Here is a 26,303-nt window from a genome sequence, read left to right as displayed (position 1 = left end):
CTTAACTTTATTCAAAACATCTTCTTTTGTTTTCCACAGAAGAATGTCATACATGTTGACACAACATTAGGCTAAGTAAATGATGACAGAATTTTCTTCTTTTTTTTTTAATAGGGACAATGCGGCCTCAAGGCTTTCGCTACTGTCATCTCAGCACAAAGCCAATAATTATGTTCTGCCCAGCTGATTGATCGGGACACAAAAGAAGATTGTATTGGCATCAATAACCCTGGAATTCTTTTAGCCTGGGCTATATATGTGTGTGTGTGTCTTGCTTTTTTTTCCGAGGTACTAATATGTACCGATGACATTTGTTAAGGCTCATTTCCCTGTAATTTTATGCATATTTCAAGGTTCATAATCAGGGAACAGACCTGACGTCGCAATAAATATGCAATAAAACACCCCTGGACACACATTACGCGCTCACCCACATAAAACCATCTTCATGATAGGATTGTTAACACCTCTCCACCACAGCTTGCACAATATTTGAGTGACTTTTGTAAAACTGATTACTTCTAATGTTTCCGGAGATGGAAGGTTTTCAGGCCTGATCTAAAGACCAGAGTGAGAGATCACTAAGAAAGATGGGAGTCTCTAATCCCATTTGCTGTAAGAGCTGCATAGATGAGGGCCTGTTTTCGTGGCTCTCAGTTCACCCTCTAGCGGCTCTAAGCTGTTAGAAAAACACATTAGCACTTTAACTGGCTAGTCATTCAATACGTGAACCAGCATTCAGAGCATTGTCTGCATTTATGTTTGTCATAACAAGAACGTGAATCATGCAGATATCACATAGACTGAATCTTGAGTACTGGAACATGCTAGAGATTTGATAAAACAGAGAGAATCAAATGATATACAGCACATTTGTGCTAGGAAATTCTAGTGATCATCAGTAATTAATATCAAAGTGGAAATGATGCTATTATAAAAGTTAATGACAAAAAATGGAGTTATGCTCACTGACTCAGTCTGGAGTGATGCTTTCAGCTGTAAAGTGAGAGTAGTGAAACACTGCCATCCAGTGTTGAAACATTATCAGTGTGATATAGGGGCGGTTTCCCAGACAGAGATTAAGCCTTGTCCTAAAACAAAATGGCCCTTTAAACCAGATTAACAGAAATCTGCTTTCTCTGTCATGGTTTAAAATAGTCCTGGACTTAGTCTAGTCCAGAGTTTAATAAACTGATTTCCTGGAGGAAGACTAGAGCTACTCCAGGACTAAACTGCAGCTTAAATTAAACCTACCAGGAGGCAGGTTTAACTTCAGATTAACGTTGTGTTTCAAAGAAGACACATGTATTACTTGGATATATATCGATATTGATATACACTATGTGTGTGTGTGTGTTTGTGTATATATATATATATATATTTTTTTTTTTTGGATTCTGTTCAGTTTATTTAAACAATTTGTTTTGAATTAACACCATTGTTTCTGGTTCAAATGTGATTGCTTCATGTTAAATTGACTTGAAATGTTTACTAGAACTCACTTGATGTTTTCATTTTGAAATAACATGTTTCAGTCAAGTAACCCAATCAAACAGGACTTTCACTTCCCATCATGCTTTGCACCGGGCTGAATTGGGAGAGTAAATGTTAAAAAAAAAAGTGTTATTTTATGCATTTTTTAGAAAGATGAGAACATGGAGAGCATTCTTACTGTTTAATGTTCTATTATGTAAAACTTTTTGTTATGTTAGTGTTTTTTGGAGATTATTGTGGTGAGATTGTGGTGAAGTGTTGAGTTTGTGCTTGGGTTGAGGACCTGCTAACAAAATTTGCCTTTTTTATATAATGAAGCAGCCACTATGATAGTGTTTCGGATCAAACCAGTATCATTTCTAGACTGCCAACACCGAACATCACGTGTAAATAGTTGTGTTTAGTTTTTTGTTATGTATTGGACAAAACAAAAGCATCAATAATCATACAATCATTACAAACAGATTTCCAGGCATTTTTTTTTTTCCACAGCTTGTATTTTTCTTGCTTTAAAAGAACTGTCTCTTGTTTAGTAAATTTTTATTTATTTTTTTTGCATTGCAGTCTTTTTCTGCTGCCATTGTTTTACTTGGATTTGCTTCTCAGTTCCATGCAATTTTAAGCTTTTCTTGGTTCATTCCATGTTTTCTAGGCAACCTCTCTCATGCTAATTCAGATTAGCACAGTTGGTTTTAAATTAATCTAGTTTATTTTAATTCAGGACTCCATAGTCCAGGTTTTAGTAATCTCTACTTAATCTGTGTTTCAGAAAGCCATTTTTTAAGCCACGATTAACTACTCTAGATTAAGGCCTGTCCTGGCTTAATTTAAACCCTCTCCAGGAAACCGCCCCATAGAGTTTAACTAATAAAATGACATTTCAAAATGTCATTTGCTTCTTGAATGAGTTTAATGAGTGCAGTACCTGCTCAACTTTATGACTTGTTTAAAAGTTTTGCGGTGGGGGTTTTGAAAGAAGTGTCTTATGCTCAACAAGGCTGTTCATTTGTTAAAAATACAGTAAAACAGCAATATTGAGAGATTATTACAATTTAAAACAACTGTTTACTATTTTAATTTATTTTTAAAATGTAATTTATTCCTGTGATGGCAAAGCTAAATTTTCAGCAGCCATTACTCCAGTCTTCAGTGCCACATGATCATTCAGAAATTAATTGGCGGTATTAGATTCTTTACCCCAAAATATCTTAGTGACCCCAAACTTTTGAACAGTAGTGCATCTTGTGAATGGAGCTTAAACATAAGCTAAGCTTACCTGAAATATTACAGCAGGTATCAGGACTTCAGACTGCAAATTAGTGGCACACAACCAATCACAATATTTTCTTTTTCCATGTTAGAGAACATTAAAAATATAATCAAAATGTCAATTTTATTTCAGATTTTAAAGCTGTATTGATGAGTATCGAATGTGTTAGAAACAAAGAGGCACAAAGACATGAAGAACACACATCACATAATAACAAAAATAAAAGCTGACATCTCCACCTTCAGCCAAACCACAGATTTGGGAATAGAAAAAAAAAAAAAAAAAAAAAAAGGTTACATCACATTATGGTATTTTCCTGAACTGTCTTTTCTTGTCATTTCCGTATTACAAAATACAAAAGCACAACCATCCCAACACACTTTACTCATTCAATATTGACTACACTTTAGCCAATATGATTTCACTGTAACTCACAACCAATGCATCAGCCCCTTTGGTTAACATGATCATTGTTATTAATTTGAAAACAAAATGGCAAATAATTTTTTTTCATGAATTTTCGTAAGGCTGCTTGGTTTTTTTTATTCATTTGTGCTTCTGTCGACAGTATAGGCAATTTGTTTAGAATAAAGGTCTGCTTTCTTTACATTGCAGTAACTTGAAGGGAATGATTATGTAAATACACCCAAGTATTAACATCAAGTCCTTAAATAAATGTAAACATATACATCTTTTGAGGTCAGAATATTGACCCACTTCACTTAAAATCATTACTGGAGCATCGTTCTGATATTTTTTGGAGTGGACTCATCATTCAGGTGTTTTGTGGTGAACCTTCGGGGAGAAAAAAAAAAAAAAAAAAAAAAAAAAAAGAGAAAAGATTAAAAAAAAAAATGATTACACAAAAAATAGTATCTGTCTTTAAGAACAGGAAGGGAAACTTACTTGAGGGCATTAAGGAGACCTTCAACATTATCTGCTGGCTGATCTTTTAAGACTTTAATGCATCCTTTCATCTAGAGAAAGCATGTATTATCACATCATGGAGAAAAAGTCATTTTTTAAACCCAATCAAATGTGGGAAAAATGTTTTGCTTGATGGAGAAAATATGAGAATGTAGACTTACATCAATTTTTGAGGATTTGTTGAAGGCACCGTTAGGATGCACATGGTCATAGAGGATAATAACCCCCACCATCACCCTCATACAAAACAGAAGTGTATCTTCACTGTTGAATCGACTCGTGTATTCTCTGTCAGCAGAAGAAGAGCTTATTGCTACAATATACTTTAATCCAGGCATTCCACACCTTCTGACAAATTAATTTCCATGATCTTTCCAGTCATCAATTCTTAATCAATAAAAAAAAGCATACTTGACTGTTAAACAATTAGTGTACAAATGTCTCCAATGCGTCAAAAACATAGCAAAATTTCAGTTAGCTGAGCCCCAATGGGGAAAACCCATGTCCCATAGGAAACCGTTATTAGCCAGTAACATCTGCCACCCAAAAAGTTTCACAAGCGGTTTCCTTCAGCGGACAGACTGATGTTATCAGTAAGATATTACCATACACAAGCAGGCACAAATAGAAATGTCTAGACGTTGAAATATTTTAAAATCTAATCTGAAATTCCCATGATTTTAGTTGATTGTTTTTATGGCATCTGATAAGGCATATATGAAATATGCCTTATCAGAGGCACATATAAGCAGCAATATTAAAGAAGCAATGGAAGGAACAGATTAAGTACTCACGGTGTCTCCAGCATGACCTTGCAAACACTTGCCATAGTGCTCAGGCAGTCTGTGGTGTTCTCAAGAGGTAATGTCTTATTCTATAGAGAAAAGAATTAAAGGAGTAATTCACACAAACATTTCAATGCATGTATATTGATTATTATACACTACGACCATTCAAAAGTTTGGGATTGGTAAGATTTTTTTTAATGTTTTTGAAAGAAGTCTCTTATGCTCATCATGGCTGCATTTATTTGACCAAATGATTTATTTATTTGATCATATTTTCAAATGATCCATCAGAAATCATTCTAATATGGTGCATAAGGGACATTTGTTATTATCAATGTTGAAAACAGTTGTCCTGCTTAAAGTCCCCCTGTGGTGAAAATCGAGTTTTTAAATGTTGTTTATATGTCTATGTGGTGTTTTTAATATGCTTGAAGACAAACCATGTGCAAATTCATGTCAACACCATTGCTGAGTATTTTCTTCTTAAAACTGCAGTGACAAAAAGACAGTCTCAAACCCGCAGTTTGAAATCGCTGGTGTCTGTGACATCACAGACTACCTTGTAACCAATCACGTCAACGTGCCGGCGGGCTTTAGCATATCATTAACAGCGAACTAGCAGGGGAGTCTCGAAGCCAGGATATCCCGGTATATTTTTCAGTTGCTATGAAAAACTGTGTAGATTTAGCAATATGGCGGGTGTATGATGTATATTACGATGTTATGATGAACTGTATGCCTTTCTCCACTGACGTTCTGAGTTGTTCAAAGCGTTTGTAAGGATACTGATTGTTAGAAGGCAGCTGTCTGACTCGGAGATGGCGAACGGGAACATGGTTTGTGTAACATTAGCAACACTGTTTATTAGCTGTTTGATAACATAGTCAAGCAAAATGCTAATCATATTAATTACGGTGTCCGACGTTGTAAAAAGCGATACCACTGTGCAGCGTTTACCTCAGTAAATTGACAGAGTTAATCTCTGAGCTGGCGCAAGCGAGTGGAGGCAGGGTTAATTTGCATATTCATTGATCCACATTTATTAAATGAGGCAAGGGTGTAGAGTTACATTTAAGCTATTTTAACAAGACAAAACGTTTAAATATGCCATTTTGGTGATTAAAGATGAGTTTTAAGGCATAAAATTATTGACTACAGGGGGACTTTTAGTATTTTTGTGGAAACTCTGATAAGTTATTTTCAAGATTCTTTGATGAATCCTGAAAGTTCAAGTAATTCTTTGAAAGTTCAAAAGAACAGCATTTATTTGAAAATGTAAAAGTCAGCGTAAAAGTTGATCAATTTAAAGCATCTTTGCTGAATAAAAGTACAAAATTCTTTAAAAAAAATATTATTGACCACAAACTTTTGAATGGTAGTGTTCTACAGTACTTGTGATGGAAATGAAAGAGCTAAAATTGTGACTGTAGAAAAAGCGAGAGAATGAAGCACAGCAATAGAAGCACAGCAGGCAGTACCTCCGTCACAAAGTTTGTTGTTGCCGTGCTCAGGGTTTTCAGCATAGGTGTGGCTTCAGCATAGAACAGAGACATTCTGTTTGCCATTTCATTATTGACCTCATTTTCAATATCAAGCTTGATAGAGGGGAAAAAAATGCACATGAATATAAAAATCTACACAGTGCAGTTCACAGAATATTGTACATGTCATGTCATGTTCCTGCACTTACATTCATGTTGTTTAATCTGTTTCGACTGATTGTTCTTCTGTAGTAGCTGAAGTCGTTCTGGATGGCTGGAATTCTCATCTAAACAAATTACACAATTTAATAAGCAATTCCCAGAACAGTGGCAATCAATAGTTTTTTTTTTTATTCCCCTAATATTAAAATTGGTGCGTGACAAAAGCACTGAAGCATCTGGCACCTTAAGCTCATCAAAGCGGAGGGTGAAATGCAGGATTTCAGCAAACTGTTTAGCAAGGGCCTGCTCCCTCTCCAGGTGCTGAGTGGGAGTGTACGGCGGACATGTCAGAGATTCCAAAAGGCTCTTCAGCGCTTCCTCTACATGGAAGAGAGGAGAGAGAAGATACAGAGCTTACATTACATTTTTACTGATCAAGGAGAAAATATGTGGCTATAGGTAATTATTAGGAGTGTGATTAAAATGTGACAGGATTTCTCGTCGAAGTGAAAAGCTTTCTCACAATATTGCCATGATGGAGTGTGAGGGTAAAATTAGGATAGAATATTTCCATTGCCGTTTTGCTTTTTATAGAAATAAAAATTTAATTCAGTTGGATGAAGGTCGCTTCAATCCAATCCAGCTCATCCAACAAGAGCTGCAGAGTCATACGTATTGCAGCAGGAATCAAAGCAACAAATGTCTCATCTTATAGAATGTGCGCTTAGCACCGCCGCTCCTTATTCACATAGTACACGCAATCACGAAAGTGAAAATAAAACGCAAGCATGCATTCAAATGCGAATTCAATACCCCGCATTTTGAAAGTGGCTCCCTGATGCATGCAAATATTACCCAATATGAAAGCTATCTTAGGCTGGGCTGTGTAGTTGTAACCATCTCGTCTCTATTTGCACTTTGAATATTGAGAGAGTACTTTGGTTATGGCTGCACTTATTGTTTGCACTTTATAAGACTAAGAGAAAACTGTGTTATTCATTTTTATTTATACTGTTTTTATGTCTATGATCAATTTGTGGAAAGGAGTTCAATTAGGAGGTCAAAAGTTGTAGAAGCTCATAAATCATGTACAGTTCTAAGGTCTGAAGAGACTATGATGAATATGAAATCATACAGGAGAGACGCCAGTCAGTTGAGTTTTTGGCAAAACCTTTTACAGTGCTTGAGTATTGTTGTCTTTTACTGCATATGATAATTCATACTCAGAAAGTAGAACTGAAAGAAATTCATTACAGGTTGATTAGTTAAAACATTTCAAATGCACCTGCAGACTATTTTCCTAGTCATGTATTTAGTCATTGAGGATTTCTTAAAAATACAGTGTACAAATCTTGTCTCGTCTCATCTCATGAGCTAACTGTCTCGTCACACCCCTAGTAATTATATATGAATAGTGTACCTAATTTCAATGAAAAAGCATAGAACTTCTTTAGGCGGATGACAAGGGGACACACAGAGTTCCATGCCCTCTCCTGAAGGAGCATGTCATTAGGATTCTGTATTGCCTAAAATGACAAATCACATGATTTAACGTGACATGAGAAATACAACCCACAAAATGCTTTAAATACAACCGAGTGACCCACAAAGCAAAAGCAGAAATATTACAATCAGACGTACATCTCGTATTTCCTGGCCCGCCCCCTTGTAGGCTTGCAGGCCGGACAGGATGCTCTCTGACTCCTGGAGAACAGCATTCACCTGATTCCACACCGCTCTCTCACAGTCTGTCGGTTGTGCGTCTGACACAAATAAACTTCATTATGCACTACCAAACACTAGTTATTACAGACAATGAATTTTACTGCATTAGATATAATATCAAACCAAGTGGCATCTGCAAACAAACGGATAGAGCTTTTTTTTTAGCTCTAACTTTTACTTTACTTTTCTCCGAATTACAGCCATTTTCATTCTCATTTTTAGTAGATCTGTGACTATGAAGTCATTATTTATTTTATTTTACTTAGTTATTCTCCAGTTCACACAGGTGTCCTAACAGAGTAACCATCACTAAATTTGACAACCACAAAGTGGCCAAATACTTCAATTTTGATCTGCACATTATTTGTTTTAGTTTAAAACATCATGAGCTTCTTCTAGTGAAATGTTTTGCTTTTTTTTTTTGGTGAAACATTTTGTCAATTTTCTTTCAAATAAATGACACTTGGTTCGATATTTTGTTATCTAATGTAATGTAACATTCATACATTAAGTTGCGGATTAAGCACCCAAATATTTTTAAGGGCACTGTATAATCACAACAAAAACAAACAAACAAAGGTGACATTTGCATATTAAAAAAAATCATTTGCTTTCTTTAAACCAGAGATCCCCAATAATTCAACATTTCACAGAGACACTCATTTCAAAAGTAATGGTGTATGGGTTATTGCCACTGAAACAATCAAAAAACATCCCGACTTCATTTAGGTCTCTCTCAAAGCAAGCAAATACTCAGGAAATGTTGAACATTTTGGGTAAAGCTCTGTTCAAAGTTTATAGACAGAAAAATAATCAAAGTCCAATGTTTAGTGTAATATAACTGGGTTTGAGTATATAGTAACACAGGATTTAAATGTTTACTCGACAAGTATACAGAGGGAAAGGATTGAAAGATCTGAGATTTCAGAAAGACAAAAACAGAGACCAGAAAAATATCACAGAACAAGCAGGAGCTGCAAAGAAAAGTAAGGAGATAATTTAAAGAGAATGGATCATGCAACAGACATAGCAATGTTGGATATGGGGTTAGTTACAAATACTGATTGGTAAGTCATGCACATTTAGGCTGCCAACAACAAATCAGATTTTCAGAATCTCCTTTGTATTTGCAATCCAAGTTTTTTTAATTAAAGACTGTATGTAAAAAAGATGAGATATGCAAACATATTGCCCTATCAAACTCATTTGCACAAAGCATTTGCACATGCAAAAGCATTGTGAAGCTCTGTTTTGCTGTTGCGTTGTGATGAGTAGATTTTCAAGGACAATTCTGACAATGGTACTTGCAAAATGTTAGTAGCTGGAAAAAGTGACAGACACCAGGCCAGGCAAAAGCTCTGCTCACTTTCAAAGTCAAGGAAAAAGTTTGGCCCCTGATCAAGCTCTGTGCAAGTGAGCACTTTTAACAGATTCCCCATTTGGTTTCTGAAACAGAAAAGCGAGAAGAGAAAGAGAAGAAAAAAGGCAGAAAGAGAGAGAAAAAGAGAAAGGTGTTGCATGTCAAAGACAGTAATCAGGATGTCACGCTTAAAGAGTGATTCTCAAGCTCCTACATACAGAATTCCCTCAACGTGTCATGGTGAACATGGACATCATTCAAAATTGAATCAAAATGGATTTTTTTCCCTTTCTACTTTGAGAGATCAGCACATTTTTTCTAGTAAAAATGCAGGACAAGTTTTTAGACAAAGTGTCAGTGCAACTGCTCTGGACAGCAGGAAGCATAAACTTTCACCACAAGATAGCAAAGAGGGAAAACTGTCTTATAAGAGCTTTGAGACCATCAGTTCAGCTCCTCCTGCCACTGTTGGGGAAATATAGAGTTATAGAGTCTCGCCAACCCCAGACTCCACCTCTCCTCAAAACTTACTTTCAAAGTCCAGGAAAAAATGTGGATAGTTCTCTATTTCCCTTGTAAGGACTTTTAGAAGATTACCCATTCCAGCGAAACCTAATCAAGATATAATGATGAAAAAACAAAACAAATGAATGAAATAAAACTCAAATCACAAACTGAGAGAATGGTGAGAGACGCAATTAGAGCTGTAATAAACTACTTGTTTAACAATAACTGATCAGAAAATATTTCAGTAACATGTTATAGAAAATCTAAGCACTGTAAATTGGCACATAACTAACAGATAAAAGGAGTATGCTGGTACTTCTAACTATTTTTAAAATGCAATATGTGCATATGTGAAAGCAATCTTTTTAATAACCACCAAATGAGTGAAAACAGGAAAAGCATGTAGCACACAAGAGACTTCGGACATTGGTTTTCTTGTTTGTAGGTCAATCTTACTTTGCTCTTCTCATATGTACTTGAGAAAAAGTTTGAAATAAATGCTGTCATTTCAAATTAGGTTATAACAGCTGTTTTAAATCAGATTCCACTATTGTTATTATATTGAGTAACTGAGATGCTTCATCATTTTAAGTTCATATCATTACGCCAGCAGGCACAACAAGTGCATACTCTATAAAAACATGCATAATGTTGTCTACATTCCACACTTAGTTTTTTCAGTTAATTAAGCGCATCATCCGGGTATTTAAAGTGCACTTTTTCTTTTTGGAATTTTAAATGTGAACACACTACTCACACTATACTACAAAACAGCATAGAATAGTGCATAAGTATGTGAATTGGGACGCACCCATTATTTCAGTCAGTGCGACAAATGTGATCATTGCTATAACAATTGTAATATTTATTTTCTTCTCTATAGGCTTTATGCCGAACAACACATGAACAAACAGGAAAACAGTTCTCATCATTGCATCCGCTTGTCCAAGAACGTGTTAACGGCAGTACAAACTGACTGTGATATCTATGGACTTCAGCTAATCAGCTAACCTATAAGGTAATCGATTTAAATGTCAAAATGTTAGGGAGAAAAAAACTTTTAGATATTAATCTGCATATGCGATGGACATCGTTTATGCTCAGCTTTGCTCGCTCCTTTTAAGGTATCTTGAGTAAAACAGCTTTATATTTAACAAAGCACATACAATAGACCCAAAACGGAAGTGTTGTGACCTGTTTTACATAATGCGGAAGTTTGTTAATTAATTAGTTACATTTATATAGTACTTTTCTCTGCACTCAAAGCGCTTTATGTATGGAAGGAGGAAATTCCCTCAACCACCACCAATGTGCAGCATCCACCTAGATGATGTTACGGCAGACATATTGCACCAGAGCGCCCACCACACACCAGCTTATTGTTGGAGAGGAGACAGAGTGATACATATATATATATATATATATATATATATATATATATATATATATATATTACACACACACAAACCCGATTCCAAAAAAGTTGGGACACTGTACAAATAGTGAATAAAAAAGGAATGCAATAATTTACAAATCTCATAAACTTATATTTTATTCACAATAGAATATAGATAACATATCAAATGTTGAAAGTGAGACATTATGAAATGTCATGCCGAATATTGGCTCATTTTGGATTTCATGAGAGCTACACATTCCAAAAAAGTTGGGACAGGTAGCAATAAGAGGCCGGAAAAGTTAAATGTACATATAAGGAACAGCTGGAGGACCAATTTGCAACTTATTAGGTCAATTGGCAACATGATTGGGTATAAAAAGAGCCTCTCAGAGTGGCAGTGTCTCTCAGAAGTCAAGATGGGCAGAGGATCACCAATTCACCCAATGCTGCGGTGAAAAATAGTGGAGCAATATCAGAAAGGAGTTTCTCAGAGAAAAATTGCAAAGAGTTTGAAGTTATCATCATCTACAGTGCATAATATCATCCAAAGATTCAGAGAATCTGGAACAATCTCTGTGCGTAAGGGTCAAGGCCGGAAAACCATACTGGATGCCCGTGATCTTCGGGCCCTTAGACGGCACTGCATCACATACAGCAATGCTACTGTAATGGAAATCACAACATGGGCTCAGGAATACTTCCAGAAAACATTGTCGGTGAACACAATCCACCGTGCCATTCGCCGTTGCCGGCTAAAACTCTATAGGTCAAAAACGAAGCCATATCTAAACATGATCCAGAAGCGCAGGCGTTTTCTCTGGGCCAAGGCTCATTTAAAATGGACTGTGGCAAAGTGGAAAACTGTTCTGTGGTCAGACGAATCACAATTTGAAGTTCTTTTTGGAAAACTGGGACGCCATGTCATCCGGACTAAAGAGGACAAGGACAACCCAAGTTGTTATCAGCGCTCAGTTCAGAAGCCTGCATCTCTGATGGTATGGGGTTGCATGAGTGCGTGTGGCATGGGCAGCTTACACATCTGGAAAGGCACCATCAATGCTGAAAGGTATATCCAAGTTCTAGAACAACATATGCTCCCATCCAGACGTCGTCTCTTTCAGGGAAGACCTTGCATTTTCCAACATGACAATGCCAGACCACATACTGCATCAATTACAACATCATGCTGCATAGAAGGATCCGGGTACTGAAATGGATAGCCTGCAGTCCAGATCTTTCACCCATAGAAAACATTTGGCGTGTCATAAAGAGGAAGATGTGACAAAGACGACCTAAGACAGTTGAGCAACTAGAAGCCTGTATTAGACAAGAATGGGACAACATTCCTATTCCTAAACTTGAGCAACTTGTCTCCTCAGTCCCCAGATGTTTGCAGACTGTTATAAAAAGAAGAGGGGATGCCACACAGTGATAAACATGGCCTTGTCCCAACTTTTTTGAGATGTGTTGATGCCATGAAATTTAAAATCAACTTATTTTTCCCTTAAAATGATACATTTTCTCAGTTTAAACATTTGATATGTCATCTATGTTGTATTCTGAATAAAATATTGAAATTTAAAACTTCCACATCATTGCATTCCTTTTTTATTCACAATTTGTACAGTGTCCCAACTTTTTTGGAATCGGGTCTGTATATATATATATATATATATATATATATATATATATATATATATATATATATATATATATATACACACACACACACACACACACACATATATATATATATATATATATATATATATATATATATATATATATATATATATATATATATATATATATAATTTATTTATTAGGGTTGGGCATCTAAGGTATAATGCCGATCCGATACGCATCTCGATACAAAGTATCCGATCCAATATATTAACGATACATGTGTGGCATTTTGCGATGCAATACGATACGATTCACACCCATATCATGATATGATGCGATAATTCAGCACTAGCTAATTAGATCAAGTTTATGTGGTGATGTGAAAGAGGATGTGGTGCCATTGAATTAGTTTGATTATTTATTAACCAAGTAAAACCAATACTTTTTTACAAACTGGCTTTTCTCTCAGAGCCTGAGTGTCGGTTTACAATAGAGGGCCATTTTAGAACACATGGCACATATTATTTAAGTATTTCCAAGATAAACAGTTATTGCCGTAGAGCGCGCGGAACTGTTAGCAAGCGGGGCATGGAAAAAACTTTCAATACTTTTCTCACTTTTGGAGCTGGTAGCTACAGGTGAGTCAGAGCTGGAGGCAGGGGATGCAGGGACACTGGCAGACACTTCCGAATCCACAACAACACTGTGGCGCCGCTTCAAGTGAGATATCAGATTAGTCGTACTGCCCGTGTATTTTACAGATGCGCGGCACATTTTACAAATTGCATCTGTTTTGTCAAGTTGTCCGTCTTTCTTGTAAAATCCATAGTGTTCCCAAACTTTAGATTTAAAATTCAGTGGAGGATAAATTATCTCGGCGTCCGACATGTTTGTTTTGCTTACTCCTCGCGCTTCCTGACAACTACCTTTGGGCGCATCACTGGCTTCATCCGCGCAGCTGATACATTGAGTTGTAGTGTACACACATCCGCAAGTCCGTTGCTTAGGCCTACTTTATGTAGGTCGATTAAATTATGCGCAAAAAACAGGTTGACAACACTTGTTAATAAATAAAGAAATACATTCTATATTAAAAGGATAAGCTGTATCTCGGAAAAACCGATGCATCTCGCAAAAACCGATGCATCTCGATTTGCTTCCAAAATTTCATTCATCCTCTGCTGCTCTACCGATGCACTCACATCGTGCACACGCATGACCGCGTATCGATACATATCGGTTAATCTTCCCATCCCTAATATATATATATATATATATATATATATATATATATATATATATATATATATATATATATATATATATATATATATATATATATATATATATGGGGATGATTAGGAGGTCATGATGATGGACAGTGGCCAATGGGCAAATTTGGCCAGGATGCTGGAGTTTAAACCCCTACTCTTTTTTTTTTTTTTTCTCTCTCGAAGGATATCCTGGGATTTTTAATGACCAAAGAGAGTCAGGAACTTGTTTTAACGTCTCATCCAAAGGACGGTGCTTTTTGACAGCATAGTGTCCCCATCACTGTACTGGGGCATTAGGACCCACACAGACAACAGGGTGAGCACCCCCTTCTGGCCTCACTAACACTTCTTCCAGCAGCAGCCTAGTCTTCCCAGGAGGTCTCCCATCCAGGTACTGACCAGACTCAACACTGCTTAGCTTCAATGGACAACCAGTTTTGGGCTACAGGGTGATATGTCTGCTGGCGCTGGCTAACCCCCATTGTGACGTATAGAATAAAACAGCTTCTTGAATGAGAAAAAAACGTAGGGCAGGGCTTGATTTTGTGCATTGGGAATTGATTGAATCGTCACGAATTTCTGCAATCTCATGTGATTGACAGGCTGGAGGGGAGGGATTATTGTCATGCCCTCACACTGGTGCACATCAGACTAAAAAATTATGAGGGCACATGAATAAAAAAATAAAATATGAGCACGGATAAATCATTTATAATAAATGCTTCAATATTCCATTAAAAAAAATTAAATTTTGATTTCTTGGTGACTAAAATATATGGCAGTGCCTGTGACTCTTCACTGCTCCAGCAGAGGGAGCAAGTGCACACTATAATAATATCATTATCTGGCATTAGCGACAGTGAATCTCAGCTTCTAACAACAGATGTACAGTAGTGGAGACAAACTTGGCACTTTCATGTATCTAATCTCAGCTACAATATTTATTAAATTGGTGGTTGAGCGTATAGCACATATATCAAGTCAATTTTTTTTTAAAGTAACATACACAAGTCGGTTTGATCCTCCAGATGCTCTTCTGCGCAAGAGGATGTGAAGACAATACCGTTTCTGCTGTATGTGGTTAACCACCACAAATGAGTGCAGGCGATTCAAACAAGCTTCCTGTCAAACCTAAAGTGCTCCAACCATCGGAACAACCGCACTTGCAAAAGCATGAGAAACAGTCACTCTGGTGGCTGTGAAACAAAGCGGGCACAGAACAGTCTGGCCATTTCTAAGCCATGTCTGTGTGAGCGCGCATGTGTGTCCATCACTATGAACCCTATTCATTATACACAGTGAATCATCACAGTACAACATGCACAAACCCAGCACTCTCTGCCCACATACTACATATTAAAAAGCATTACAAATGCATCTAAAAAAACACATGCACACAGGCCTTGACCTGCATTAATAAGGAGGTGACCTTATGTTGTAAAAATGCTGGAGGGGCCTTGGCAGTCATTTGTGCAGTGTAATGAAAACCAATACAGATATTTCATGTGCTCTCACATGCTTTTGGGAGCTAGTATGGAGAAAAAAAAAGTGAAGTGTGAGGGGGGGTACGTGTACGTTTTAAACCGGAGTAACCAGGAAAGTTGGTGAGGGAGTGCCAAACAAAACAACTTCCTGTTTAAAGAAACTAGAGTAAGAACAAACAGCCTAATTTTAATAATTGGTGCAGGATTTAATTCATGATATTAGTACTAGCTTGCATGTGCTTTATGGTTTTAAAATGTAAACTATAACAATGGCTCTTGTCACAGGATGCAAGTTGTGACGGGTAAAAGAGATTTAAAGAGATAGTCTTATCAATCCACCTAAAAAAATGAAAACTAACATTATTTACTTTCCCTCATGTTGTTCCAAACCTATGACCTTTTTTTTTTCTTCTGTTGAACATAAAATAAGATCTTTTGAAGAACATTTTCAACCAAACAACAGAGGAACCCATTGATTTCCATAGTATGGCCAAGAAAAAAAAAAAAAAAAAAAATTTTTTCAAAGGATCTTTTATGTTCCACAGAAGGTTTTGAAGTACAAGACAGTGAGTAAAAGGTGACAGAATTTTAAGTTTACGTTCAGCCCAGCACTGGATGTACATCAATTCTGAGACCCCCATGGCTTCTGGAATTAAATAAAATCAAAAGCGTCTGCAATTAAACCATGTATGCTGCAATTAAAGGCCATGCAAGCAGAACAATAATCCACTTTATCCGTGGCTGAAAAGACTTCTGTTAGCCTCTGCCTGCTGAGCAGCTCATAAACAGAGCAGTAAATGAACTTTTGCATCTCGGCTGAGCTTAAACAGAGCTTGGTCTTGCTCAGGTCTTACATACAGCCGCAATATTAACAACCTCACAAATTACTGGTTTATTCACTTCCTAATGGGGTTCCCACAGTGACCGTGTTTGTGTTTATCAAATCCTCATGTTGCGAGAGGCACCGGCCTACACTACAACACTTCCTGCTTTGAGGAGGCTAAACACCACCACAGCTCTCATTCAGAGTTTACAGCAGTTGTGTTTATTGTAATAACGTTGAGCTGTTTCTAAGCTCATTTGATTACACAAAGGAAACTGAGGCAAGAGAAGCAGAGTTCATTGAGCCTATAGTGATGTAACTGTAAATCTAATATTGCAGTTATGAACAGGATACCTCTCAGTGAAGGTTTATTAGCGTTACCTTTTCTGGAGGAGAATGTATGCTTGCTTTTAGATCATCCACTTGATTCTTGATTCTGAAAATCAAAACAGAGAAGCAAATCAGTTAAGCTGTGTTGAATGAGAAAAACAAACCACATATTTTGTATCAATCCGACAGCATAAGATGTAAATAGTAATTCAACATGCAAACTGTGTTTCTTACATTACAATCAAGTTGTGACAAAAATCATCTCACTATAAAAGGTGTATATACTAGTGTTGTCAAAAATATCGATATTTCGATATCGATACTTAAGTATCTGAAACAGTTCCAATACTCCATTTCTGCAGTATCGATACACCGATACCAGCTGCGCATTCTTGCTTTCTTCTCTCCGACGACAAATTGACACCTGCCTCCTTTCACTCGTCTCATTCGCTATGGTTAAATAGTGCTTTTATTGCACATAATTTTAGTAATTCCCACAGGTTTTGCACTCATCAATAGTGCATGCACCACTGATCTATATAAGTGGCGCTCACATAAAGCCACCTCTCAGATAGCTCACAAGTGCCAAATTGACTTATTTTTTGTGGCTTATTGTGCTCAACAGTCAAATACAAAAAAATTTATGTCAAAATACACGTCTTGCAGAGTATTCAGGTAAATACAGTCAGTTTTGGAACGTAAATAGTTGAGAGAAAATGCACATTGTGTAACAGTATATTGGATTTGTGCATGCGCTCTTAAAGGTGGGGGTATGTATTTTTTCAACAAAGCTGTTGGACATTGTTACTATTTGAAATCAACCCAAACAAACCCACCCCTCTCTTCACTGCTTGCCTCCAAAACTCACCCTCCTATCCTAACCACCCTGCTCCGAGTTGGTCTCGAACCCCAGCCCGATCGCTGCTGGCAGGCAAGGCGAGTGCACTGACAATGACGCTAAACACCGCATTCTCTAGCGGTCGTCAGTGTACAGTGGTTTGCCTGCACAACTCTCACTATCTGGCCTCTGTTACACACGCAATGCGAGAGTGGATGTCTGTTTATCACAGCTGACGCGCAACAAAATGCTTCACAAAAAATAAAGCGCAGATGATGAATGAATGACAAGGAAGCACAAAAAAAATGAAAGTACAGTACACAAGAGTAAATACAAACAAGTGTTCGTTGTTAGTCGCCAACAGCACAGCAGCTCCAAACAATCAATAACACTCAAACCCAGTTTCACTCACATGTGAAGCGGAATCAAAGCAGCCTCCGCGTCTGTTTTCAGGCCTTCCCGCTTGGCTCTCTCCAGCGCTGGAAAGCTTTTCTAATATTAACGCGGGTCCTAAAGTGCTTGCCCAGTCATAAACCTTCATTCCAGTGATATTCTTTTGAGCTGTTTTGTATTGTGTCTCATCTTCTTTCTTTCTGCGTTTTTTTTCTTCAAATCTCCCTCTTGCTCATTCTGTCTCCTCGACCGTCATACGCCCCCTAATGCTGACTGGTTAGACGTTTGTTGTTGGTGTCGGCCCGACTAACTTCCAAACAGTGTTGTTGAAAAAATACATACCACACCTTTAAAGTGACAGCAGCCTAATTAACCTGCTGCTGTCTGTCATGTTAATCAAAGAACAAAAGACAATGAGAAAATCACTTGCTGCTCTTGACTGAATAACTTTTGTAACTTTAAACGTAAGCATTAATCTGAATTTAATTTTTACAATGAAGACTATCCAGTGTTATTTTACATTTGATTACTTTAATTTCTGTAGTATTTCTTACCTGAATACTACTGCTGGACCCACTGTTTACTTGTCTTTTTTTGTAAATTTAGTTCAATGGTTCAAATAAACCCTCCCTATTCTGTGTGTAAGCTATTGCAACAAAATGACAAATTATCAAAAAATTATGAGATAAATTATCTGTATGGCGGTATATATGACCGTTTTCCCCCGTGGTATTGAAATGGTATTGAATATCAATATTTTTCAAAGTATCATATCGAAGTTGGAAATTGCAGTGTCATGACAACACTAGTATATACTGCAGTCTAGTTTGAATACACCGCTCTCTTGTTGGGGAAACAAGTCACTGCAACAAAGATTGCAATGTGATAGCTAATGATTATAAACAATGACATGAATCAGTGGTTTCAATAAATTTTCATCATGGATAGCTCTCTGTGAGATTTAAAATGCACTTCACAGCTGTTTCATGTTAACTAGGGGATTAAATATCTAGAGAAATTTCAGCCAAGTGCAACTAATGGCAACCCAAAAACACTCTGGAGGGCAGGAACCATCAGAGACACTCTCTAAAGAGGCTCATATGCACATGACAGCAATGCATACTGTTTCTACAGCACCTTTCTGTATGTCCATCGTTGGTTGTTAAAATGAATCTTTCAACACAACATAGACAAATCATAAATGCTTATGTAGCCTACACCTTCAACAACACAGAAAAGTAAAAAAACAGACCAAGCAATTCATGAAAAGAATGCTCTAATGACAAAAACAAAAAACTTGTCACACAAGTTGTGAAACACCCTTAAGCTGCCAAATTACCAATCCATTTGTCAAGGAAAAAGGAAGCTGCCTTCATGATAAAGTCATCTACAAAGCAGGTCTCTATAGAGCTTTCCTGACAAAAGACGGGCTGATATCAACATGTGTTGACCTTTTTCCCTAAGAGGCATGAAATGAGCTCTTTCCCCCTTTGTCAGCACACACTGATACTCACAGTCACCCTCCCACCAGACGGCGTTCCGGTTACACGTTCCTTCCTTGATATTGAGGATTAAGATCACTGATCCCAGTTAAAACATCGACCTCTTCTGCCCTCACACATTGCAACTGTGCTAATAAACCCAGACCTTCTATCTAACAGACAGATAGAGAGATAAAGAACTGCCTCCCTCTGGCTCGACTCCCATCTGTCAGTGTGCATAGTGCTCACACTCCCCTTCCCCCCCCTCAAACCTGAGGACAGGGCATGAGCAGACCCCACGGGGACTCTGCCATGGAGTCACACGCCCTTATATGGGCATACGGCTGCTCAACGCATGAGCCGGATGAGTGGTCTTCCCTTCCCTCCTCCGTCTCTGCACCTTTCTCTCTCTAAAGAAGTCATCACTGTACGCCTGTCTTCTCCACGCTCTGCAAAACCAGTGGAATTTCTGAATGAAAAACACCATGATAGATAAATTCTTCAGTGTTTTTGAATCAACTCCAGATCGTTAACAAAAAGTGCACAGTATCTTGGTAGGATCTTCTTTAGCCTGCGATGATCTGGGTCAAAGCAGCATGGGGATATTTTATCTGTGGTATTTCCCTCTCAGCAGGTCCAGGTATTGGAATCAGGAAAAGAGAATTCCCAGAGAATAAACATGTTTTTCAGAACTCGCAGTGGAATTTTCCAGTGACCCCAATAACACAATAACATATGCTGAATAGCAGTTATCATTTGAGATTAAACTGAAAGGATGAATCCTGGCTTTTAGATTATTAGCATTCAAATGGAATATTTCTGCTCAATTTATGAAATATGAGAATCTCTGCAACAAGCAGAAATTCAAAGATTGCGTAAACTGAAGAAACAAACGTAAAAATAACAAGAGCTGTGGAATACAATAGTTTTTATGATGCATCACAATGCTGAAGAGAACGATTCTGCATCGAAGCATAAAAACAAAATAATTGTTTTTTAAAAAATGTAATCAAGTTATTAAGAGCAATAAGACATGAAAACGATCTCAATGCATTACTGGCATTGAATGACACTCAAAGAACACGCACAGAAATCTGCCTCTCTACACTATGAGATCCTGAATTCAGTTCTCTTTAGAGGCATATTGCACTAGAGTGGTCAGATACACAGAATTATTTCAAAATATTATTATTTTGAAATAATTATTTTTAATAACAAAGATAAAATACAAACTATATTGTGATTATTAATATAGTAATTATTTTAATAAAAGAACTGGAGGAAAAGATACATCGTTTTATAATCAAATCATAAGTCAAGTGAAGATTCACACCTCTAGAAATAACATTCCTTCCAGAAAAGCTGGGCTGCCACACACATGCATGCATACTTTTGCCAGGATGCCAACAATCTCCATGACAGCTTAAGGGCTATTGCACAGCAAAGCACATTTGAGTAACAGATTTCCTCTAAGGCAACTGCAGTATGATGAACACTACGTCCTGACCTAGAATCAAGGAGGGAGTGACGTCTGCGTCATTCTTGGCTAAACGTAGTATGGAAGGTTTTTAGATGATCAAAACTAGATCACATTTTTGGATAAGTACATCATAAATTACATCACATGCTTGGCATTAGTTTTTATAAAGTAAAAGGTTTCCTATGTACACAGAAAAAAAGTGTTTTAAAGACCCTATGAAATCAAAACGGCATGCAACAGTCAGGTTCTGAAAGTAAAAACTCCATTCATTTTCTCCATAGGGAAATTGATTTTAACGATAACTTATAAACCTGTAAAGACAGCCTTACTGTGAGCTACAAGGTTGTTGATAGTTAGCCCGCATTTTAAACTTAGTTTGAAAAATAATCATGTTTTACAGCAGAATTTGTGGTAAAAACTACATTACCCGTGATGCTGTATAGAAAATTCAGAGTCTCGAAAAGCAAAAACATGCCAAAAGATCTCGTTAGCTCCAGCCACTCCCATGAAGCACTGTAAATGATGTAAGAGACAGTCTCCCTTTGCCTAATACTTAATTTTAATATGTATGCACATTTTGCAATAAACTTAAACCCGTGCTGGTAAAAGGAGTCAGAATGCACACCGGCTAATTTCAAGCTACAGGCAAAAAAAGCAAAAAAATGTCAATTTTGGTCGCATTTGAGGTATTAAAAAATTAGTTCATTAAGCCCTCATCTAGCGAGCCCAATGCTCCAAATAGCAAATAAACATCTAAAAGTATCTTTATTTGTTCATTTTCTGAGAGGAGTAGCTTTCCTTTGTCCATGAAAAATGCAGTTTTTCCCTGCTCGCTTCTGGATGACTCGCGCTTCCTCTCAGCACAAGTTTGGTATCATTTTAAAGCGCAGCATTCCGACTCCAACAATATTCATAGCGAATTCTCGATGACATGAGTCTGAACCAATGAAATATGATTTTCAAACAAAATGATCTTCCTTGCACTGACTGATCCGAAGCATGCACACAAAGATGCCTCTGACAGAGCACAATCCCGCTATGCACATATTATCTGTCTTGGTGAGTATTCACACAAACATTATCTGTTATGACTTGAACATTTGGTTAACTGTTGCTTCATTGGATTGCAGTTCTTTCTATCACTAAAGCCGTTAAGTACAGTCTGGTACCTTTATATTTTTGTAAAAAATTTTTGCTTCACATCAAAGTTTGTAATGTTTTGATTTACCTCATAGCTGGTTGGCTTGGTTCATAGATTATAATGCTTTAACAAAGACTTTTGAAATCCCCATGAGAGAACAGAATGGAAAAAGTACTTACGGAACCAATGCCGCTGAAAAAGTGGATGGGCTTTGTTTCACTATCTTAGCTTTGAGGTCTTCTAGGTAGTACTCCAATCTCTTTCAGCAGATATACACATCTAAAATCTTCAGGTAAAATGGACCAAAAACATGCAAATAATGTTCATCCATCCCATTTTCAAAAGATTTTCAAATACAATTCAGTTCTTTTTTTTTTTTATGTCTCCAACAAAAGAAGCTCAAAGACACTGCAAATTACTCAATATCAAGTACTAGACTGAGGAGGAGCTGGGTCCATTTTTAAAAGCATTAGACTCTGACCAGCTGCTAACCTCCAGGACAAAGCTGTTTGACTGCGAGAGGCAGATGGGCTCTTCAAACGACTCAGGCCAAATAACCGACAGCATGAAATATTCAAGCAAACAACTCCCAGTTCCCATTCTCACTTGGCTGGCACACATAGCAGTCTAACTACAAGTAGACAAGTGTGATTATTTTAATAGTGTCACAGCAATCATAACAGTGCAAGAACATAACATGACATCTGTTGACAAACTGTGGCTGCTGACTAAAAGATGAATTACTTCACTCTTTCTACTTGCGTTCAGCAGAAGCAATTGTGGTGAAACAGATGGTGATCCATCCCAAAAACAATGTCCACATCATGAAATTATAGCACCTCTAGGCAATGACTGAACTTTTAGATGATGGCATCGTTATGGGTTGAAAAGATTTGGTTGTAATCATGAGGCAAGATTCATTTACCTCTATATATTTATGTATATGATTAATTTGATGTAGGATAGAAAGAAAAAGAGTCAAGACTAGGTAAAGGCAGGGAAATGTGTCAATTATCCATTCTGCACATCATTAAAGTGTTTTAACCCAGACATAAAGGCAACACATCAACCATTCAAGAAGCTCTTAAGAGCCACACCCCTCAGTTCATCCAGAGGTTAAGATGCATGAAGAGTCAATGAAGTGTAAAACTTCAAAACCACCATAGAAAACAAGTGTAGATGGACAAGAAAAGCTGAAGGAGAAATACAATGGCTTCAGTACAGCAAGTGCAAATATTAACTAAGTCTAATTATTGTTGTATACATAACGGTTCTTTTCCCCTCCTGAACTGGTAACATGCCAATGATAACATTTTGAAATGGGCAGCAGGGGTGTTTTTTTTTTAAACTGCAAGCAGTAGCAAAAATAGACTGGATGGCTAATCTTACAAGAATGTGATTTTAATGATGGGTCGGTTCAGTGGGATTTGAAGTATGACTGAGGGGGGTTCCTGTAATCCTGTTTCCTTTAAGAGCACTGTAAACTCACAAGCAGCTTACATAAAACCAACACAAAATGAACACAAAACTTGCACACACGAAGATTCAAACTGCTGTATCAGCTAGTCAGTTTACTATGGTGTAACAAGAAAATTCACAAATATATATTTTCAGGAGCTTATCAAAGGATTAGTTCACTTTCAAATGAAAATTACCCCAAGCTTTACTCCCCCTCAAACCATCCTAGGTGTATAACTTTCTTCTTTCTGATGAACACAATCTGAGAAATATTAATAAATATCCTGACGCATCCAAGCTTTATAATGGCAGTAAGCATTACCAAATAAGTATGAGCTGAAGAAAGTGTCTCCATCCACATCCATCCATCATAAACTTACTCCACACAGCTACGGGGGGTTAATATAGGCCTTCTGAAGCGAAACGATGCATGTGTAAAAAAAAAAAAAAAAAAAAAAAAAAAATCCATATTTAACAAGTTATGAAGTAAAATATCTAGCTTCCGCCAGAATGCCTTCCATATTCAAGTTACGAAAAAAGTGTAAACTGGCGTTGCGTCAGTTATACTTTTTCCATAAGTTGAATAGGGAAGGCGTAGGATGTAGTGTAAGCTTTTTTAACTGCTAGCGTTTTACACTTTCTTTGTAAGTTGAATACGGAAGGCGGCATTTTTTTTTTACACAAATGCATCGCTTCGCTTCAGAAGGCCTTTATTAACCCCCCGGAGCCAAGTGGAGTATGTTTATGATAGATGGATGTGGATGGAGACTCACATTGGTAATGCTAACTGCCATTATAAAGCTCGGATGCGTCAGGATATTTTTTAATATTTCTCCGATTGTGTTCATCAGAAAAAAAAGTAATATACACCTAGGATGGCTTGAGTAATCCTTTAATGGCTCATTATTATTCCATTATTTTGCTTTAACGCGTAATATAAAAGTACTTAATATCTTTGTTTTTAACAGATATGAAAATCTTGAAAATCTCAAAATAGAAAATAATAAACTTAACATTTCATGCATAAAGTATTTGATTAAATAACTATATGGGTACTTGATATATATATATAAACCATTATTCAAAATTACTTGTGCTGTGATATTTTCTATTATACTGCCCACACCTAATTACCACTAATGCTAATTCTTTTGACAAACCAAATTGTTGATGCAAGGTTTAGTGGTTTGGTGTCATATACACACCAACATTTATTAGACAGGACATAAAAAAAAAAAATAAATAAATAAAAATCACACTTTCCATTTATACCGTCTTTTAGTGGAAAACAAAACAAGTTGCTTCTTGCTGTTGTCATTTTATTTTATTAGTAGACATAGCTAACAAACAGCAGCATGATGTTGACACAATATAGAGTTGGAATATTAAGACATAAAACTGATCTAGAGTCTAAATATTACTGTATGCAATGTGTCAGCTTCACACGCACACACCCTTACACTCTCACATGTGTAATGCTACAGAAAACAAGGTGAGAAAGAGAGCTTCCTCTGCAATAACATCCCTGGAGAAAAGTAGCAAAGCGAACTTACTTTACAATGTGTGGGAGTTCTTGATCTTTTAATGCTCAGTGTGGTCTGTGAAAAACACCAGAGCAGTGCAGAAAACACAGTGATAGAACACCACACAATAAGTTCAAAAGTCTAGCCTACCCAATAACAGTGTAGTAAAAACAGCCATTTCCTGTCGGTCTAAACAACAAGTCCATTTGCTGCAAGTGGCTCATCACTAGTGGTTTCTCTCCATTTTGCTGTTTGCTGTTGAGATAGTATTCATAACGGACAAATATTATTTACTGAGCTCCTAAGGGGGCATCTAAACATAGCCAAAGAAAAATATCAGATACTGTAACAGTTATACTGAGTGAATCAGCAAAATACTCCCCGTCTTAAATCAATACTTTAGCAACTTGCTTGCACAATTTCTGAAAAAAAAAAAAAAAAAAAAAAATGAACACCACAATACTAATTTGAAAATTAGTACATGCATACTTGTGTAAAGTACATTTCTGCCCTTAAAGCAAACTGCACTCCCAGATGGTGTTTGTGTAAAGCATGCTCATATGGGGAGCCAATCTAAACTGCTAAAATAGAACATCACACCCCACGCTCAGAGAATGTGTAGCAGACTACAGACAGTACCAAGTGCTGTGGCTCACTTGCACTCAAAGCCTTTTATATCAAAAATTTTATTTGATTAACTGTTCGAGCACATCTGAGTATAAAACAATGGTACACACACAAACCACGACCATGCAAAGGGCTTATGTGGCATAACAAACATGGAAAATGCGGACAGAATTGAGGAATCTAGTCACAAAAATGGAATTAACAGTAAAATGCGGAATGTCATGGAATTTGGCAAATTTTGGATGAATAAATCAAAAGTAGTGCTGTACTGTAATAAAATTGTGATATGGACTAGTATCTGTGAATATTAAAGCACAAAAAGACTGCTATTTAATTATGAAGTCTGCACGTTCTGCATGTCTCTGTGTGAATGAGTGGCGCAGTTTCATCTACTACACATTCTCAAGCACACGTGACACTCGTCTCACTATATGAGGACACTTCACCTGAACTTCATCTCGCTCTAAGAATTCACTTCCCAAACATTTCAGCATTTGGTTTGATAAAAACTATCATATTATATACACACAGAAACTCAGAGGTCTTTATGACAACCAGTCAAAATAAAAGTTTGGTTTAGCTTGAAGAAATTGTGACAGAAATACATTACTAATGTACAGAATAATAATAATAATAATAATAAAGTTAATAAAACTTCTTTTTTTAAAGAATGACAATTTTTCATCCATGTTTTAATTTTAACAGTAAACAA

At 36.8% G+C, this 26,303-nt stretch overlaps 1 protein-coding gene across 6 annotated transcripts in view; it reads right to left on the bottom strand.

Moving 5' to 3' along the window:
- Positions 1-2,868: 2,868 nt before the first annotated feature.
- Positions 2,869-26,303, bottom strand: part of fam49a (family with sequence similarity 49 member A) — a 35,477-nt gene continuing 12,042 nt past the window's right edge. Inside the window, exons 2-13 of one of the 6 annotated variants that reach the window (XM_051875215.1) lie at positions 16,702-16,756; positions 9,739-9,819; positions 9,214-9,293; positions 7,764-7,885; positions 7,543-7,648; positions 6,366-6,502; positions 6,170-6,247; positions 5,958-6,074; positions 4,486-4,565; positions 3,853-3,979; positions 3,671-3,741; positions 2,869-3,559 (exon numbers count right to left, since the gene is read on the bottom strand). In XM_051875215.1, coding sequence (XP_051731175.1) covers positions 3,496-3,559; positions 3,671-3,741; positions 3,853-3,979; positions 4,486-4,565; positions 5,958-6,074; positions 6,170-6,247; positions 6,366-6,502; positions 7,543-7,648; positions 7,764-7,885; positions 9,214-9,286 — 975 coding nt within the window. In that variant the 5' untranslated portion in view covers positions 9,287-9,293; positions 9,739-9,819; positions 16,702-16,756 and the 3' untranslated portion in view covers positions 2,869-3,495. Of the gene's footprint in view, positions 3,560-3,670; positions 3,742-3,852; positions 3,980-4,485; positions 4,566-5,957; positions 6,075-6,169; positions 6,248-6,365; positions 6,503-7,542; positions 7,649-7,763; positions 7,886-9,213; positions 9,294-9,738; positions 9,820-16,701; positions 16,757-19,395; positions 19,557-25,114; positions 25,220-26,303 lie in introns of those variants that run through there. The other 5 variants (XM_051875218.1, XM_051875219.1, XM_051875216.1 and 2 more) reach the window with 5 other exon arrangements.

The sequence above is a fragment of the Ctenopharyngodon idella genome, chromosome 20 (genome assembly GCF_019924925.1).
Source record: "Ctenopharyngodon idella isolate HZGC_01 chromosome 20, HZGC01, whole genome shotgun sequence".
Lineage (NCBI taxonomy): Eukaryota > Metazoa > Chordata > Actinopteri > Cypriniformes > Xenocyprididae > Ctenopharyngodon > Ctenopharyngodon idella.
This window is presented reverse-complemented; position numbering and strand designations above follow the sequence as displayed.